This window comes from Pseudophryne corroboree, chromosome 11 (genome assembly GCF_028390025.1).
Source record: "Pseudophryne corroboree isolate aPseCor3 chromosome 11, aPseCor3.hap2, whole genome shotgun sequence".
Classification (NCBI taxonomy): Eukaryota; Metazoa; Chordata; class Amphibia; order Anura; family Myobatrachidae; genus Pseudophryne; species Pseudophryne corroboree.
This window is the reverse complement of record NC_086454.1, coordinates 193350535-193367570: the sequence shown is the minus strand read 5'-3', so window position 1 is coordinate 193367570 and position 17036 is coordinate 193350535. Positions and strand designations below refer to the sequence as shown.

General features: G+C 43.0%; 1 protein-coding gene across 1 annotated transcript; it reads right to left on the bottom strand.

Annotated features, from left to right (window-relative positions):
• Nucleotides 1-5463: 5463 nt before the first annotated feature.
• On the bottom strand, nucleotides 5464-6474 carry LOC134968707 (paraneoplastic antigen Ma1 homolog). The gene has a single exon (XM_063944213.1). The coding sequence runs from the start codon at nucleotides 6472-6474 to the stop codon at nucleotides 5464-5466; it is 1011 nt and encodes a 336-aa protein (XP_063800283.1).
• Nucleotides 6475-17036: the final 10562 nt, after the last annotated feature.

Below are 17036 nucleotides of genomic sequence, written 5' to 3'. Positions count from 1 at the left end.
TAATCTTCATTCAGTAGTTACATAGTCCAAAACGTATAGCTGAATGGCTTTTCACCCGGGGGTAATAATTTTCAATCAGGAGTATACCTGGCCTGACTGCCTTTATTATTTAAGACATATAACGATAGCCTTTTGACAAATTATGCCAGCATGGATGAGGTTTATATACACACTGAGACAGTGCTGATGCCTTACAGTATTACAGTGCTCCTGACAGCTTAATGGATGGGTTGTATAGGTTATGTACAATTAAGGTAGCCACTTCAGGATGCTCTCTATAGCACTTCCCCTGATTCCTCCTCTGATGCACTGATTGGGAAATCAATTTCGGACCGCATATCCAGCCTGTACCTAGCAACAGCTCTGGAGGGTGCCTGTCACTATGCAGTGTCCCACATACTATCTGCCCGCAGAGGTCACTTCACCTTCCTTTCAGGTAATCACTTAGCCAGAGACTCTCTCTCTCGTCCCCGCTCCCTCTCGATCACCGCTGCTCATGGCTAATTAGCGCTGGGTCCGTCACGTCAGACTGCTCTCCGTCTCTCTCCTTCTCTATCACAGCTGCTCTCAGCAGATTAGAGCTGGGGTCCGTCCCGTCAGCCGGCTCTCAGTCTCCTTCCTCAGCTGCCTCACCTCACTCTCTCTCAATCTCTCTTCAACTGTCCTTTTTCTAGCGAGATCACCGTGGGGGGTCCAGCATGCGAGCCTCCTCACCGTGGGGGTCCAGCATGCGAGCCTCCACAGTCTAGCCATGAGGGTTTCTAGAACAGTCTCTTCATGCCCTCAAGTGCCCTGGTATTCATGCTGCTCCCCCAGCTCCATTGTTCACAGATATGATAACAGCACTATAAATTAATTTACTGTAACTGCTCAATATAAATCCTATGGTTTATATATATATATATATATATATATATATATATGGACTTTCATATTAATAAATCTAATACATGGGACATATGGCTCTGATACCCTAAAGGGTTACACTCTCCCCCTGGTGATATCACTTGTATTGGAAGTGTAAATCACCATCTAATACCAGTTTTAGTTATTCTAACTGACAATGACCATTGGTATACCCAAAATATGGCCAAGACCTTATCATATTAGAATTCAACACCCAAGGAATTTCAGTCGGGATTCCTAACTGATCATAGGTGAGAATTCGGGGCGGTTTGCGAACTCGCTGAGGCCTAGGTACCATAATGGGAGGATCCGACATCTCTCCTACTTCTTCCTCTGATCCACTTATAATTTCAGAATCCTCGGCACCATCCCATCCTCCACTATCATTTATACCACCCCCATCGTCCGTTTCCCACGGGAGGTCTGTGCACGATATCAGTGGTTCCTGAGATACTTCATTTACTAATGAAAGGCCCCCATTGTCATCATCCTTATAGTAGCATCCAGGGGCATAACCTCCGTGGCTGCCCTCTCCCTCTTCATCCTGTTCAGAAGTAGAACCCAAGATATTTTCATTTAATCGAGAGGTCTGCCCAGCGGGGGTTATACCGTCGTCCATATCCACCCACCGTATATCTTGAACAACGGGTAGCAAATGCTGTCTATGGTAAGTCAGCACCGGTCCCTGGCCATTTTCCGGGACCAGCTGGTATACAGGAAGGTTGGGCAACTGTCGTACAACTATATAAGGTTCAGTTCTCCATCGATTATTTAATTTTTGCTTCCTAGGTACACCAAGAAACCTAAGGAGGACCTTATCTCCGGGCTTTAAAAGATGCTCTTTGACATGTTGGTCATACCGTGCTTTATTTCTCTCGCCACTTTTGTGCGCCGTAGTTTGAGCCAACTGATAAGCATTTTTCAGCTGCTGTTTAAGTTGCTTTACATATTTGGTATGGGACGGGGTCGAGATGGAGTTGGAGTGAGTTCCCAAACAGACGTCAATCGGTAGTCGGGCCTCCCGACCAAACATGAGATAATATGGGGTGTACCCGGTGGTCTCATTTCGGGTACAGTTGTACGCATGGACCAATGGGGCCACATGACTACGCCACTGATATTTTTGTTTGTAGCTCAAGGTTCCCAGCATATTTAATAATGTTCTATTGAATCTTTCAGGCTGTGGATCCCCTTGAGGATGGTATGGAGTCGTTCTCGACTTCTGGATACCACAGCACTTACACAACTCATGAATTAATCTACTTTCAAATTCCCGCCCTTGATCTGAGTGTAATCTAGCTGGTAACCCGTAGTGGACGAAGAATTTCTCCCATAGTGTCTTCGCAACTGTCAACGCTTTTTGATTTACGGTGATATACGCTTGAGCATACCGCGTAAAATGATCAGTAACCACCAGGATATGACCATCTTGTCCTCTGGGACTCTCAAATGACAAAAAATCGATGCACACTAAGTCCATAGGACCAGAACTGCTAATATGTACTAATGAAGCGGATTTCGTCGGCAGTGTCTTTCTGAGGATACAATTGCTACATGTACGACAAAATTTATCAATGTCTTTGTTCATTAAAGGCCAGAAGAAACGATCTGCCACGAGCCCTTGTGTTTTGTCATATCCCAAATGACCATGCTGGTTGTGAAGAGATTCTAACACCATCTGTTTATACTTATTAGGAAGTATCATCTGTAATCTACGTGTTCCATCCATTTTCTGGACTCTCCGATGTAAAACGCCCTTCTTCAGTATCAACTTATGCTTTTGTCTCAGTAATATCCTTGACCCCCCGCCAAGTTGGGCTCGGTTAAGGGTCCAATTGGGATCCCTCATCACTCGTATGATAGGACCAATATCAGGGTCCTCCATTTGTTCCTGGGTGAGTTGTTTCCTGGAGATCTTCCCTAGCCCCTCCATTTCCACCCGATTTATTCTGCAGTAAGCCTTAGGAATGGCGAGGTCTGACGCTCCTGTCATTACTACAGCCGCCATTCGGGAGTATCTATTTGTATCGATCTGCTGACATAATCCTCTTACTGAGGCAGCTGGTACCTCAATCCAATCGTCGGTTACACAATAATCATCTCCACAAGGCATTCGAGATAATGCATCTGCATCCTGATTGTTGACACCGGGACGGTATTTAATCTTGAAGTCATAGGTGGTTAGGGCAGCCAACCACCGATGTCCTGTCGCGTCTAACTTGGCTGAGGAAAGGATATAAGTCAAGGGATTGTTGTCGGTCTGTACTGTAAATGAGACCCCATAGAGGTAATCATGGAACTTTTCACTAATAGCCCACTTTAATGCTAGAAATTCCAATTTATGAACTGGGTAGTTCCTTTCACTAGGGGATAGCCTTCGGCTTACATAGGAAATGGGTCTTAATTGTTTCTCCTGCATTTGGTACAATACTCCCCCAAGACCCTCGAAAGAGGCATCTATGTGCACTTCATATGGAAGTCCCGGTTGGACATAAGCTAGCACAGGAGAGTGCGTTAATAGATGTTTCAACTTTGTAAAGGCTTCTTCACACTCCGATGACCACCGTTCTCCAAAGGACTCCTTGGGTTTGAAGTAATGCACCTCTCCTGGAGGCTTGCTATTGGTATAGTTTCGCTTCCATGGGGGATATCCTCGAGTCAGTTCAGTCAATGGCTTGGCCACAATGGAGTATTGTGGAACAAATTTCCTATAATACCCACAGAACCCTAGAAAAGATCGTAGTTCTTTAAGTGTATCTGGTCTGGGCCAATTCCTCACGGTGGCGACTTTATCAGGATCGGTGGATATTCCCTGTCGACTTACTATATGCCCAAGGTACTTTACTGATGACTGACAAAACTTGCATTTCTCCACAGACAACTTCAGCCCTCGTGCCTGGAGCCGGTCTAGAACTTTAAGTAAACGCTCATTATGTTCCTTTAAATCTCTACCGAAAACAATAATGTCGTCCAGATATACTAGCACCTCGCGGTAGCACATATCTCCTACCGTTTTCTCCATAGTTCTTTGAAAGGTGGCTGGGGCTCCTTTTATACCCTGGGGCATTTTCAGAAACTCAAAGAATCCTATGGGACAGATAAAAGCAGTTTTATGTCGGTCATCCACACTCATTGGGATCTGATAGTATCCACACCGTAGGTCTAGTATAGAAAACCATTTACTCCCGTGAAGACAATCTAGGGCCTCATCAACTTTAGGGACGGTATACTGGTCGGGTAAGGTTCTATTATTCAGAGTGCGATAATCGATGCATAATCTTATCTCTCCACTCTTCTTACGAGCTACTACTATGGGGGACGCATATGGGCTTTCGGAATCCGCTATGACATTATTTTCAACTAAACTTCTTAAGTGATCCCTTACATCCTCGAAGTCAGCTGGCGCTAACCTCCTCGATCTCTCCCAGAATGGTGTGTCATCAGTCAATTTGATATGGTGCTCTACCCCTGAGGCTGTTCCTAAATCCCATTCATGTTTTGAAAAGACCGCCTCTCTCTTCAAGAGAGATTCCAATAACTGCTGTTTATCTTTCCCATCAAGATCACTTCCCTGAAAACATGATTCCAAATCGACAACTGATGGTGGAGGCATATCTTCACCATCTGCTCCCATCACTTCGTCCATCCACTGACCCTCGACAAAATGACATCGGAGTCCATTGTGCCTAGGGGAAAGGGTAACTGACACCGGACAGTCCTTATCTTGCTTCTCACACCACCTTTGAAGATTTCGGAACATGTTAGTGTTGGTTCCAACAATCGCCGAGAGCTGCCCATTATCCCCAGGTGAATCAGGACATACTAATGCAATGAATGGCACAGTGTCATTCGGTGAGATCAGTCCGGGCTCGAAGGTAATTTGGGTAGCTATATACCCCAAGTAAGGGTATTTCTGCTCGCTGAGACCCCAGACAGTCAGTCCATGGAGGGGTAGTATAGGGACATCAGACAAATGGTCCCGGTACCAGGATTCAAAGACGATAGATACTTGGGATCCACTATCCATTAAAATAATACAGTCTTGTCCGTTGATCATGGCTTTCACCAGTGGTGCTTGTCCCATGAGGCTTTCTGGGATGTTGTCAGCCCACTGGGCACTCCCCATTGCATAAATATTTAGAATTGGGGAGTCTGTGAGGGGGTCACAGTACTCCCATTGGAGTTTTCCACTTGATTAATCCCCACCCTTTCAGAATTAGTAGGGTTAGAATAATTCCCTCGTCGTCCTGACCCGAGATTGGTACACTCAAATGATCGATGACCTATCTGTCCACAACTATAACAAGTAATAGGGGGTCGACCTCCCCCTCCTCGAGTCATTCTTCTTTCTGTTCGTGGAGGCCAATACTGACCAGAGTTGGCGTGGGTCTGTAGGGCAATCAATTGATCTATTTTCTTGTTCTGCTCTTCGAGCAATTTAAATAATCTATCATCTGCGGTAGAGGAGGCCGGAGTGGGCAATACCACTTTTACTTTCTTGATAGTACTCTCTCTATTTTCTATTTGGACTTCCTCCAGCTTGACCTCTTTCACTAATTAATTTAACGTGGGTGGAGGCCCCGAAGTCCGAACGCATCTTAATCGTTGGGCCACTGGGTTGTTGGTCAACGCCCCTTTTAGCACTTGCCTCATGCGACTCTCATCTACGGAGGCTTTAGTTATTCCACCTTTGTCTACAATTTTGTAGATCAATCTATCAACCCTATATATGTACTGGGTCAACGTTTCTCCGGGCTCTTGGTAAGTTCGGTGTAGTCTTGCCATCAAATCCCCTACATCTTCTAGGGTACCAAAGGAAAAGTCCAGGGCCTCAATATAATCTTTTAAGGTAGCTGTTGGCTTGCTCCTCCTAGTAGCCTGAATCACCCCCATTGCTGGACCTCGGAGACTTTCCACTATTCGTTGTCTTTTTACATGTTCCGGACACTGCCATTCTTCCGAATGTTGAACAGCCGTCTCCCGCCAGGTGTCATAGGTTTCTTCACCCACCGGCACAGGAATAATCCCGGAGAACATCCTCAATCGACGATAGCCCCCTTCATAGTGCCATCGTTCTAGCTGGCTGACCATCTTATCCACCACTACATCAACCCCGGTTCCCACGGTTCCATCTTTATTCTCTGAACCTCCTGCTTCCACCCCAACTGTAGTCATACACTTCCCGATGGCATGCGCACCTGTCCCGGAGTCTCCCCCAGAGGTTGCTTCTTCATCCATACAGTCATTCCCATCTGGCCATATCACTTGAATCTTCCAACCAGGAGCATCTCCCACTACCACTCGGATTGGTATTAAGGTTCGATCTAATGAATGCCGGTTGCTGACCAAAAAAGCAAATGTATCACCATTAGATCCTCTCCACCTATCTACTAGGCAGGGCTGACTAACATCATACATGTTAGCCACCACTCGTAAAGTTGCTTCGTCACTCACCCCAGACAGATTTCCCCATAATCCAAAACTACATAGGGGGTCCACCCCCTTTTCCCGACACCACTTAAAAATATCGGCACTGGTCACTTCTTCAAGTATCCGTAATTCAGTCATCGCACCCCGCTCCCCTGATATCTCGGATCTCAGCAGTGCCTCCATAATGTAACCCTGGAACTGATGATGGGTTACCGTGAACTAGTCGAGTGTGCCTCCACCCAAGCTATTTGGATGATTTTCCAGGCGAGCTTGAGAACGCCTATATATTATAGTTTATATATCCCAATACTATCTATATTATATCTCTGTTTCCCTTGACAGTCCCCACTAGTATGACTGAGTGATTAATGAAATTACCTTCTTTCCTTTTTTATTTTAGATTACAACTCCACGAAAAAGACTATTTCACTGGTAAGTATATATGGGTTTACTTAATAACAATTCAAATAGAGTACATTGAACACATCGTACCTTTCATATGCGTTGAGGGTAGTCATCAATTTTGAATTGTTCATCACAGTTGATCTCTATTGACATAAATTAACTGCATGCAATACAAAAAACTGTAACTATCCAATAGTCTATAAGACTATTGACCCGGGTTGATAAAAATATTACTTTTATATATTTATAGCTTATATCATACAAATTATACTATGGTGCACCATCAGCTATATTCCCAATAACTGCCTAACTATATAATCATACATTGAATATCTGGACTATCAGTCTGATACCACGGGAGAAAGTGATAATAGGAGCAGAGTAATTAAGGCACTTGAGAAGGGCTGATGAAAATTATATTCCTAGTGATGCTCCCGGGTGATGGAAGGTCCCTTGTCAAATTATGGAGTGACTGTGCTTCAGTCTGTGGGATTTCTCTTTGTGGTAGATATAAACTTGTTTCCTTCCACTTAGGATCTGGTAGAAGTTAGATATAGTGTAGTAGATATGATACTACTATAGATTATCTTCTCTCTATACAAACTGAGTAGATTAGAGTATTCTTATTCAAGTGTGTGTAACAATATAGAATAAATGCCAGTCTGCGTTGCTTTAAGTATTGTCAGGCAAATTACTTGGACTATGGTGAGTGGAATTTAGAGTAATTAAATATCCACACGTCTCTCATGTCTCAGATCCAGTTAGTCACCGTATGTAAATAACTTGCTAGGAATGTAGCAGCTGACAGTCACTGTGATGCCTCAGGATACTCTATACAGGCCAGTTCCAAAGTAGTAACACTACCCCCTCTAATCTTCATTCAGTAGTTACATAGTCCAAAACGTATAGCTGAATGGCTTTTCACCCGGGGGTAATAATTTTCAATCAGGAGTATACCTGGCCTGACTGCCTTTATTATTTAAGACATATAACGATAGCCTTTTGACAAATTATGCCAGCATGGATGAGGTTTATATACACACTGAGACAGTGCTGATGCCTTACAGTATTACAGTGCTCCTGACAGCTTAATGGATGGGTTGTATAGGTTATGTACAATTAAGGTAGCCACTTCAGGATGCTCTCTATAGCACTTCCCCTGATTCCTCCTCTGATGCACTGATTGGGAAATCAATTTCGGACCGCATATCCAGCCTGTACCTAGCAACAGCTCTGGAGGGTGCCTGTCACTATGCAGTGTCCCACATACTATCTGCCCGCAGAGGTCACTTCACCTTCCTTTCAGGTAATCACTTAGCCAGAGACTCTCTCTCTCGTCCCCGCTCCCTCTCGATCACCGCTGCTCCTGGCTAATTAGCGCTGGGTCCGTCACGTCAGACTGCTCTCCGTCTCTCTCCTTCTCTATCACAGCTGCTCTCAGCAGATTAGAGCTGGGGTCCGTCCCGTCAGCCGGCTCTCAGTCTCCTTCCTCAGCTGCCTCACCTCACTCTCTCTCAATCTCTCTTCAACTGTCCTTTTTCTAGCGAGATCACCGTGGGGGGTCCAGCATGCGAGCCTCCTCACCGTGGGGGTCCAGCATGCGTGCCTCCACAGTCTAGCCATGAGGGTTTCTAGAACAGTCTCTTCATGCCCTCAAGTGCCCTGGTATTCATGCTGCTCCCCCAGCTCCATTGTTCACAGATATGATAACAGCACTATAAATTAATTTACTGTAACTGCTCAATATAAATCCTATGGTTAATATATATATATATATATATATATATATATATATATATATATATGGACTTTCATATTAATAAATCTAATACATGGGACATATGGCTCTGATACCCTAAAGGGTTACACTGTATTCAGATTTTTAGTCTTTCTGGGTACAGTGCTGTACTGCAAGCTCAGTGAGACAGTACAGTATTTCTAAAGTACAGTACATTAATTCCTGAATTTGCTGTGTATAGTAAAGTACTGTATCACACCATTACAGTAAGACTGTACAGTATCTTGCTATTGACTTATGTATAGTAGCTTTACTGTACATTACTGTATTTACTGAGCTGTACCGTATACTTCATTTTGGTAAAAAACACTAACAACAATAATTCACCCATCCTGACAATGGGTAATTGCCATATAGGGCCTGATTGTACGCAAAGGCAGCTTTTCTTGTGTCTTTGCTGCCGGTGTGTCTGAGGGGCAGATTGGGAAATAAAAGTGGCCCTGTACTATTGTCTAGAAGTGTTCCAACATAGGCAGCACAAGAGGCACAGTATAACGTACCGCGAAGCCATGAATCGGGACAATGCAGTGTACTGAGTGTGGTGGGTGGGCCTCCTGTCATATGTGGGCTGGGGCCACATGGCAAATCCAAAAACAGGCCACACAGACAAATCAGTCTACCAGGATCCTTCCTGGTAAGGCCTATAGCCTATCTCCCCCTGACTAACAATGTGTCATGCATGATGTCACAACTCGGCAGACATGTATTGTGATGTCAGCAATTAGTGGACACAGCAGCCAGGTCAGGCAACAGCAGGGACAAAGGAGTATGCTTGTACCAGGTTCTCAAACTCAGAGGGGCTATGCACCCACAAGAGTCTTGGACATTAGTTTCTCATACAGCACTAGTACTGTATACAGTACCTTTCCTGTTTTAGAGTAACATGAATTCTAATAAGCACCCATATGGAGAAAAGTGATTTGTCTAAGCTGCATACTGTACTGCAATTTATTTTTTTAGGTACTGTACATTACTGTATTAATATTCAAGTCAAAATTGTGCTTACATTTTTCAGTATAAGAGTGTATGTTACACGGATATAAATGATGTGTGTATTTGTTTTTAATTATTTTATGCAATAAAAAAGCATTTTAGAACTTTGCACAATCAGGGCTGTCTTTTCGTATGGGCTCAATGGGCTCTTGCCCAAGGGCACCAGGAGTATAAGGGCCCTAGGCTGATAGCTGAGGGTCCCCTGTTTCAAGGGGTACCAGATTTTTGAAAATCGGCCCTAGGGAACTAGAGATATCCGACTTGAAAGCAGTGGTCCCCATCCAAACCTGTTAATTGCTCTTCCCAGCCAGATATCTCTGGCTCTGTATGGCTTAGAGTTTTTCTGAGGGTATATTTCAAAAGATTGGACTCTCCACTTTTGGTGGACACTTGCAGTTTGTCTCTATTATGCCCAGAACCAGAGATATCAGCCTTCAAGCAGCGGGTCCCTGCTCAAGCTCCACACGCCTAATATGCAGTTTTATATATTTGTTGGTGGATTGCTCTGGCTCCTGTACTCTGATCCCCATGTCCCCATTTCCTCCTGACAGGTAAGACACTCTAATTTTTTATCCCATTCAAAGCTAAGAAATCTTTTTCCAGGAACTTGAGATACCTGCAGTCAAGCAAGCTGCTCTCTCACCAGAAAATGATGAAAATTAAGCCCACTCCACTATCGACCCCTCCCTTATGTATTAAACACCCCATACCACCCTGGAAGTCATGTACCTGGGCCCCTTCATTCAGCCCAATACCACCTTCTACAGTTTAGTGTTCTCCCTCCCTCCCACCCCGTCTATGCAGTAAAGGAGTAATTAGCAAAAATTACTGCTCCAGGTCCTACATGCTGAGCGGAAGACAGAACACCCCCTACCGCCCGCGGGACATCAAAGCTGCTGCTGATAGCACCGCCACCCATGTAGGATGGGTAGGGGCCCTAATGTATTGCTGTGCCCAGGGGCCCACACTGCTGTTAAGATGGCCCTGTGCGCAATTGTACTGAGTGCTTCCTTTATGCAGTGGAGGGTAATTCCTCTCCACACATATTCTGATGGTTCATACAGTAGTTGCCTACCCTCACGGATATTGCAGGAGTCTCCAAATTGCAGTTCTTATATCCTAATAGCCTGCATAGTACATTAAGTCAAATCTCCCAGAATGTTAACCACAGCCTGGGTTACAACAATGAATTTGTAAGGACAGTGATTTGCGCCAGTCAATACAGGTACAGTATGACTGCTAATGTACAGTACTTGTGCAAAGCAGTCCTGACTCTAAGCAACCCCCTCCTAGCCACCCCTGCGGTAGAGAACACATCCTGTGTACCAGCAAGCTTCTTACTGTACTGTACAGGAGTATCTCAATGTCTGCTAACACTCGGAAGTGTGAGGTGCAAATGTTTTATTAGTAATACAGTAGGTACTGTACAAAGAAACATACATTTTGATGGAAGATACTGTAAGAACTACTTGGACCAGCTAGTCTTTAGTTAAACAGACAAAAGGCTTTGGACAATGTTACTCTAAATTGCATTTGGAATTTAGTGCATACAGTAGAGATCTGTCCATACAGTACTGTATAGTATCTTCTTTATCATGCCATGTACAGTATGGCACGGCTTGAAATCTCAGACTATAAGAGGACTTAAAGTACAGTTGCCATGCTTTGTGATTTTTCTTATGTTGCTTCTTTAATATGGTACTTTATACTAGAGATGATCGGGTTCGGTTAGTTGAGATCCGAACCCCCCGAACTTCACCTATTTTACACGGGTCCGAGGCAGCCTCGGATCTTCCCGCCTTGCTCGGTTAACCCGAACGAGGCCCAACGTCATCATCCCGCTGTGAAGAAAATATTATCTGCGCAATCTCCTCAAAGTGAAAAAGAATTTCAGAATTTAAACAGATTTTAATGGTGCAGCCGTAGAACAAACCAGTACCCTTACTGGTTATGGATTAGAATGTTGGATCTTGGCGCAGCATTAAAAATAGAAAGATAGAAAAAGGAGAATGTAAGAGAATGTCAGACTGAATAAAATAAAACACGTTTATTCATAACAAATAATTTTTTGGTGTATATAACCATAAATTCTTAAAATCTATATACACATAATTTCTTATGAATAAGGATTTGACCGGTGCACACAATTCATATGTATAAACTTTTTACCCGTACCAATATCCTCTATTTCAATGGATAAAAGTCGTCCAAAAAGTCACAGCCTAATCGGCTCTAAATGTCCTGAGACCTGATATCCTTTGCCACAAGGGCTTCCAGTAAATTTGACCGGGCTGGTCTTTAAAAGTGATATGCTTATGAAAACAATATTGTAATCTCCTTGCTTAGTGCTTGTATGAATAAATAGCCCAGAACAGCGAGACCTTATACACCCTATTTGAAATGGTGTGCACTGACACAGGTGAGTTAACCCTGCTAGTTCCTGATGGCAGTTAGTACTTGGTGCTGGTGTACCTTTCACTCTCCGCTCCATTCGCCGGATCTCCGTCTTCATCCGAACCCCCTCCCTTGGCTGTTAGCCGGCCGCCTCCCATAGCCACAGTGCTCCTCCGCTCTGCACTGCTCGCAGGCTTTGGAACGCACCACTGTAGTTTCCGGTTTCGCGGTCTCCGGCTTCCGGGGGTGTGAGAGAGGTGTGTGCGGTCAGCGTTTGCTCGGGTGATTCCGTCCACTTGGTGTAGCTTCCAACACGTTTCCCCCCCTCAGGGGCTTCGTCAGGGATAGCTGCATTCCCAATCCATTTGCTTTATATAGGCTGAGTCTTCACCTTAATTGAACTTAATTACCCAATCAATTGTTAACCCTTAGGTTGTTGCATTTGCTAAAGGTATTATATTTCCATATTAAAACACGTTCAGTCTGACACAAATAGGAAGGAAAGAAAGAGAAAGAGGAGAAAAAAGACAAGAGAGAGAAAAGGGGAAATTACTGGATCATTAATTAATTAAATGAACTCACAAGAAGGCTGCTAAGTCAAAATCTATATTAAGACCCTTTGGTGCAATTGTGTCAATTTCGCTTCTTCCTTGGATATATCTGCTACCCTATCGCTACCTCTCCAATTATTCCTGATCCTTTTGATGCCCATAAATTTCAAACCTGCAGGATCACTGTTGTGGAAATTTTTAAAGTGTACTGGGACACTATGCGTTTCCACATTCTTTCTTATATTTCGTATGTGCTCTGAAATGCGGGTTTTTAAGGGTCTAATAGTTCTCCCAATATATTGTAGCCCACATGGGCATTCCAACAAATAGATGATTCCCTTTGTGTCACACGTAATAACATCTTCAATTTTGAATTCTTTTTTGTTAGTATTTGAACAGAAGGTCCGGACACTCTTTGTGCTTGTTTGGTTGGAGTTTTTACAATTCTGACATCGTAAACAGTAATGAAAACAATTTCTCTCCCTATTGCTCATCCAGGTCTGTGTTTCCACCTTGTTTGCATTAGATGGTAGGGCACTTTTCACTAATGAAGATCTAAAATTTCTCGCTTTTCGATATATTAAGCGTGGTTTCCTGGGGAGTATTTTATTCAATTTCTCATCTTTTAATAGAATTGGCCAATATTTAGTCAAGATTCCTTCCAGGTCTTTTGCTTGTGAACTGTATTGAGTAATGAAGGACACTTCATTTTCAATCCCATCTTCTTTCTTTTTATTTTTAGGGATCATGAGGCTATTTCTATCCAGTTCACGTACTTCTTCATAATTTCTTTTTAATTCGGTTTCATCATATCCCTTCTCCATAAACCTTTTTGCCATCTCATCAGCCTGCTCTTGATATTCGGCATTCTTGGATCAGTTCCTTTTCAATCGCTTGAACTGGCCCTTCGGGATGTTATGGAGCCAGTTGGGATGATGGGCACTGGTCTTCTCGATATAGGTGTTGCAGTCGACTTCCTTTATATGGGTTCGGGTTTTGAGTAGATTATTCTCCACATAAATTTCCAAATCCAAAAAAACGACTTTTTCCTTGCTGCAATTTGCAGTGAAACGAAGATTCAGTTCATTATGGTTCATCTATGTGATAAATTCATCTAGGTCCTCTTGAGTCCCTGACCAGATGAATATCACATCATCTTTAAATCTTTTCCACATTTTTATATTGTCTCGCATAGGATTATTGTTCCAAATCTTCTGGTTTTCCCATTCCGCCACAAACAGGTTCGCGTACCCCGGCGCGAATTTCGTACCCATCGCGGTTCCGCGAACCTGCCTGTAGTATGTATCCTCGTACCAGAAATAGTTGTGGCCCAAGATAAATCTAATCGCCTCAATGATGAAATTGATCTGTCGATGGTGGATGGTGCTGTCCTCACAAAGAATTCTTTCCACATATTCGCATCCCTCTTTGTGCTCGATCACACTGTATAACGAGGTAATGTCGCAAGTGGCTAGAATGTATACTTCTTTCCAATCAAACTCCGCTAGGGTTTGCAAGATGTCCATTGAGTCCCTTAAATGACTTTGTTGCTTTGATACTAATGGCTGGAGGAATTTGCTGGTGAGAGAGTTTATTCCAGCCACTATAGGCCTGCCCAGTGGATTCCTCTTATACTTATGGATCTTGGGCAGGATGTAGAACACTGGCAATTTCGGATGCTCCTGATTGATATATTCGTACTCCTTTTTATTCAGGATTCCCAAGTGGAATGCTTCTTTTAGCATACTTTCCAATTCCACTCTATATTCCCCCGTGGGGTCCTTGGACAACTTTTCATAGGTAGAGGTGTCTCCCAAGATTTTATTGGCTTCTCCTATATACTGTGACCTATCCATAATCACCAAACCACCTCCCTTATCTGCTGGTTTGATGCATATGTCTGGATTGGCTTCCAATTCTTTTATTGCTTCGTGCTCTTGTCTTGTCAGGTTATACTTCTTATTTTTAGTTGTGAGATCTTCCAGTTCATTCTCCACCATACGTTGGAATGTCTCCACAAAGGGACCCTTTTGGTGGCTTGGGTAAAACCTTGACTTCTTTTGCAGGGTGGTATGCTCATCATCACGCTGTCGGATTCTCGCAAGATTCGTATTCCATATAAAGAGCCGCACGTCGCCGCCATTTTCACTCGTGCATTGGAGATTGAACGGAGAGGACGTGGCTACGTTCTCTCCCTGAAAAGCTCCATATCTGTGCTCAGTGTGCTGAAAATATCTGTGCTCAGTGTGCTGCAAATATCTGTGCTCAGTGTGCTGCAAATATCTACGTTCTTTGCCTGAAAAGCTCCATATCTGTGCTCAGTGTGCTGCAAATATCTGATCAGTTTTTTGCATTGTGGGGACCACCAGTATATAATTATAGTACAGTACAGTAGGCCATTGCTGTATCTTGCAGCTCTGTGTCAGACTTAGTTCATGATAGTATCCTGATCATCAGTGCTCAATATCTGCTGCATTGTTGTGTGACCAGTATATATATATATATATATATATATATTATATATAGTAGTACAGTGCAGCATTTTGGTGACCACCAGTATAGTAGTACAGTACAGTAGTCCATTGCTGTATCTTGCAGCTCCGTGTCATTGCAAGTATCCATATCTGTGCTGCATTGTTGTGAGCAGTGTATATAGTAGTACAGTGCAGCATTTTGATGACCAACAGTATATAGTTGTACAGTACAGTAGTTCATTGCTGTATCTTGCAGCTCCGTGTCACTGCAAGTATCCATCCATATCTGTGCTGCATTGTTGTGAGCAGTATATATAGTAGTATAGTGCAGCATTTTGGTGACCAACAGTATATAGTTGTACAGTACAGTATTCCATTGCTGTATCTTGCAGCTCCGTGTCACTGCAAGTATTCATCCATATCTGTGCTGCATTGTTGTGAGCAGTATATATAGTAGTACAGTGCAGCATTTTGGTGACCACCAGTATATATAGTAGTACAGTACAGTAGGCCATTGCTGTATCTTGCAGCTCCGTGTCACTTCAAGTATCCATATCTGTGCTGCATTGTTGTGAGCAGTATATATATAGTAGTACAGTGCAGCATTGTGGTGACCAGTATACTACAGTACAATAGTCCAGTGCTGTTCTCGCTGTTCAGTGTCAGTTCTCTGTAGTATCATCAGTACTCAGTAAAATCAGTGCTCAGTATAATCAGTAATTGATCAGTATAATCAGTTCTCAGTATAATCAGTGCGCTGTTAGACGTGTGCCCGTTTTCCGCCATTAGTGCATTGGGATTTAGACAATTGATGAAGTTATTGTGTCCCCGGTACAAAATCCCATCTAGATTCCACTTCACTAGGCAGGCGATAGCGAGATTTTACCAATTAATATCAGTGATTTATAATTAATTATTAATTACAGTGATCTTGCCAAATGATTCCAGTGATTTTATCATTTTCTTCCAGTGATTTGGACCAATAATACCATTGATTAGAACGAATAATTCCTGTGATTTTGTAATTTTCTTCCAGTGATTTGGACCAATAATACCATTGATTAGAACAAATAATTCCTGAGATTTTGTCATTTTCTTCCAGTGATTTGGACCAATAATACCATTGATTAGAACGAATAATTCCTGTGATATTGAGGTGTTTGTGTCACATAGCTTAGCCGCCCAGCGACCACAGTGCACCTCTTTTTCTCTTTTCTTTGCATCATGTGCTGTTTGGGGACTATTTTTTTAAGTGCCATCCTGTCTGACACTGCAGTGCCACTCCTAGATGGGCCAGGTGTTTGTGCCGCCCTCTTGGGTCGCTTAGCTTAGTCATCCAGCGACCTCGGTGCAAATTTTAGGACTAAAAATAATATTGTAAGGTGTGAGGTGTTCAGAATAGACTGGAAATGAGTGGAAAATACAGTATCTATAATGAAAAAAAGTGGTGCACAAACTGTTATAATTTGTGTTTTACAAATGGTTTTACTTAAGGTATATGGTTAAATGGTTATATGGTTAAATGTTTATATGGTTAAATGGTGTTTAAATTTGTATAATATATGTTTTTTAAATCCTTTTTTTTATAATACTTTCCTCATTACACAAACATCAATGGTTCAGCATTGGGGTACAGTGGTGGTGAAAACACATGGCTTTAGGGGGTAAAAATGACTTTGGGCACACAGAAACACATTGTGCAGCATGGGGGTACAGTGGCGGTGTAAGCACATGGCTTTAGGGGGTAAAAATTACTTTGGGCACACAGAAATAAATAAAATCTGAACAATAATTTATAATACATTGGTGGTCAGTGTGATTACATTGGTGGTCAGTGTGATTACAATGGTGGTTAGTGTGATTACATGATTACATTGGTGGACAGTTTGAAAGGTGGACAGTGATTGGTGGTCAGTGTGGAAATACATACTTGGGCCAAGAAAATATCCGATTTGATTGGATTTATCTGATGAGCTCTCCTGCTCCGTCGCTGCTGCTGCTGCTGCTGATGGGAGTGTCCTGAGAATGACAGTCAAACTTCCTACGATACATTGCAGGCGATATATCGCAGGCACAAAAAGACAC

Bases quoted from the DNA above. Each gene is read 5' to 3' on its own strand.
- LOC134968707 (XM_063944213.1), bottom strand. From the start codon at position 6,474: ATGACTGAATTACGGATACTTGAAGAAGTGACCAGTGCCGATATTTTT.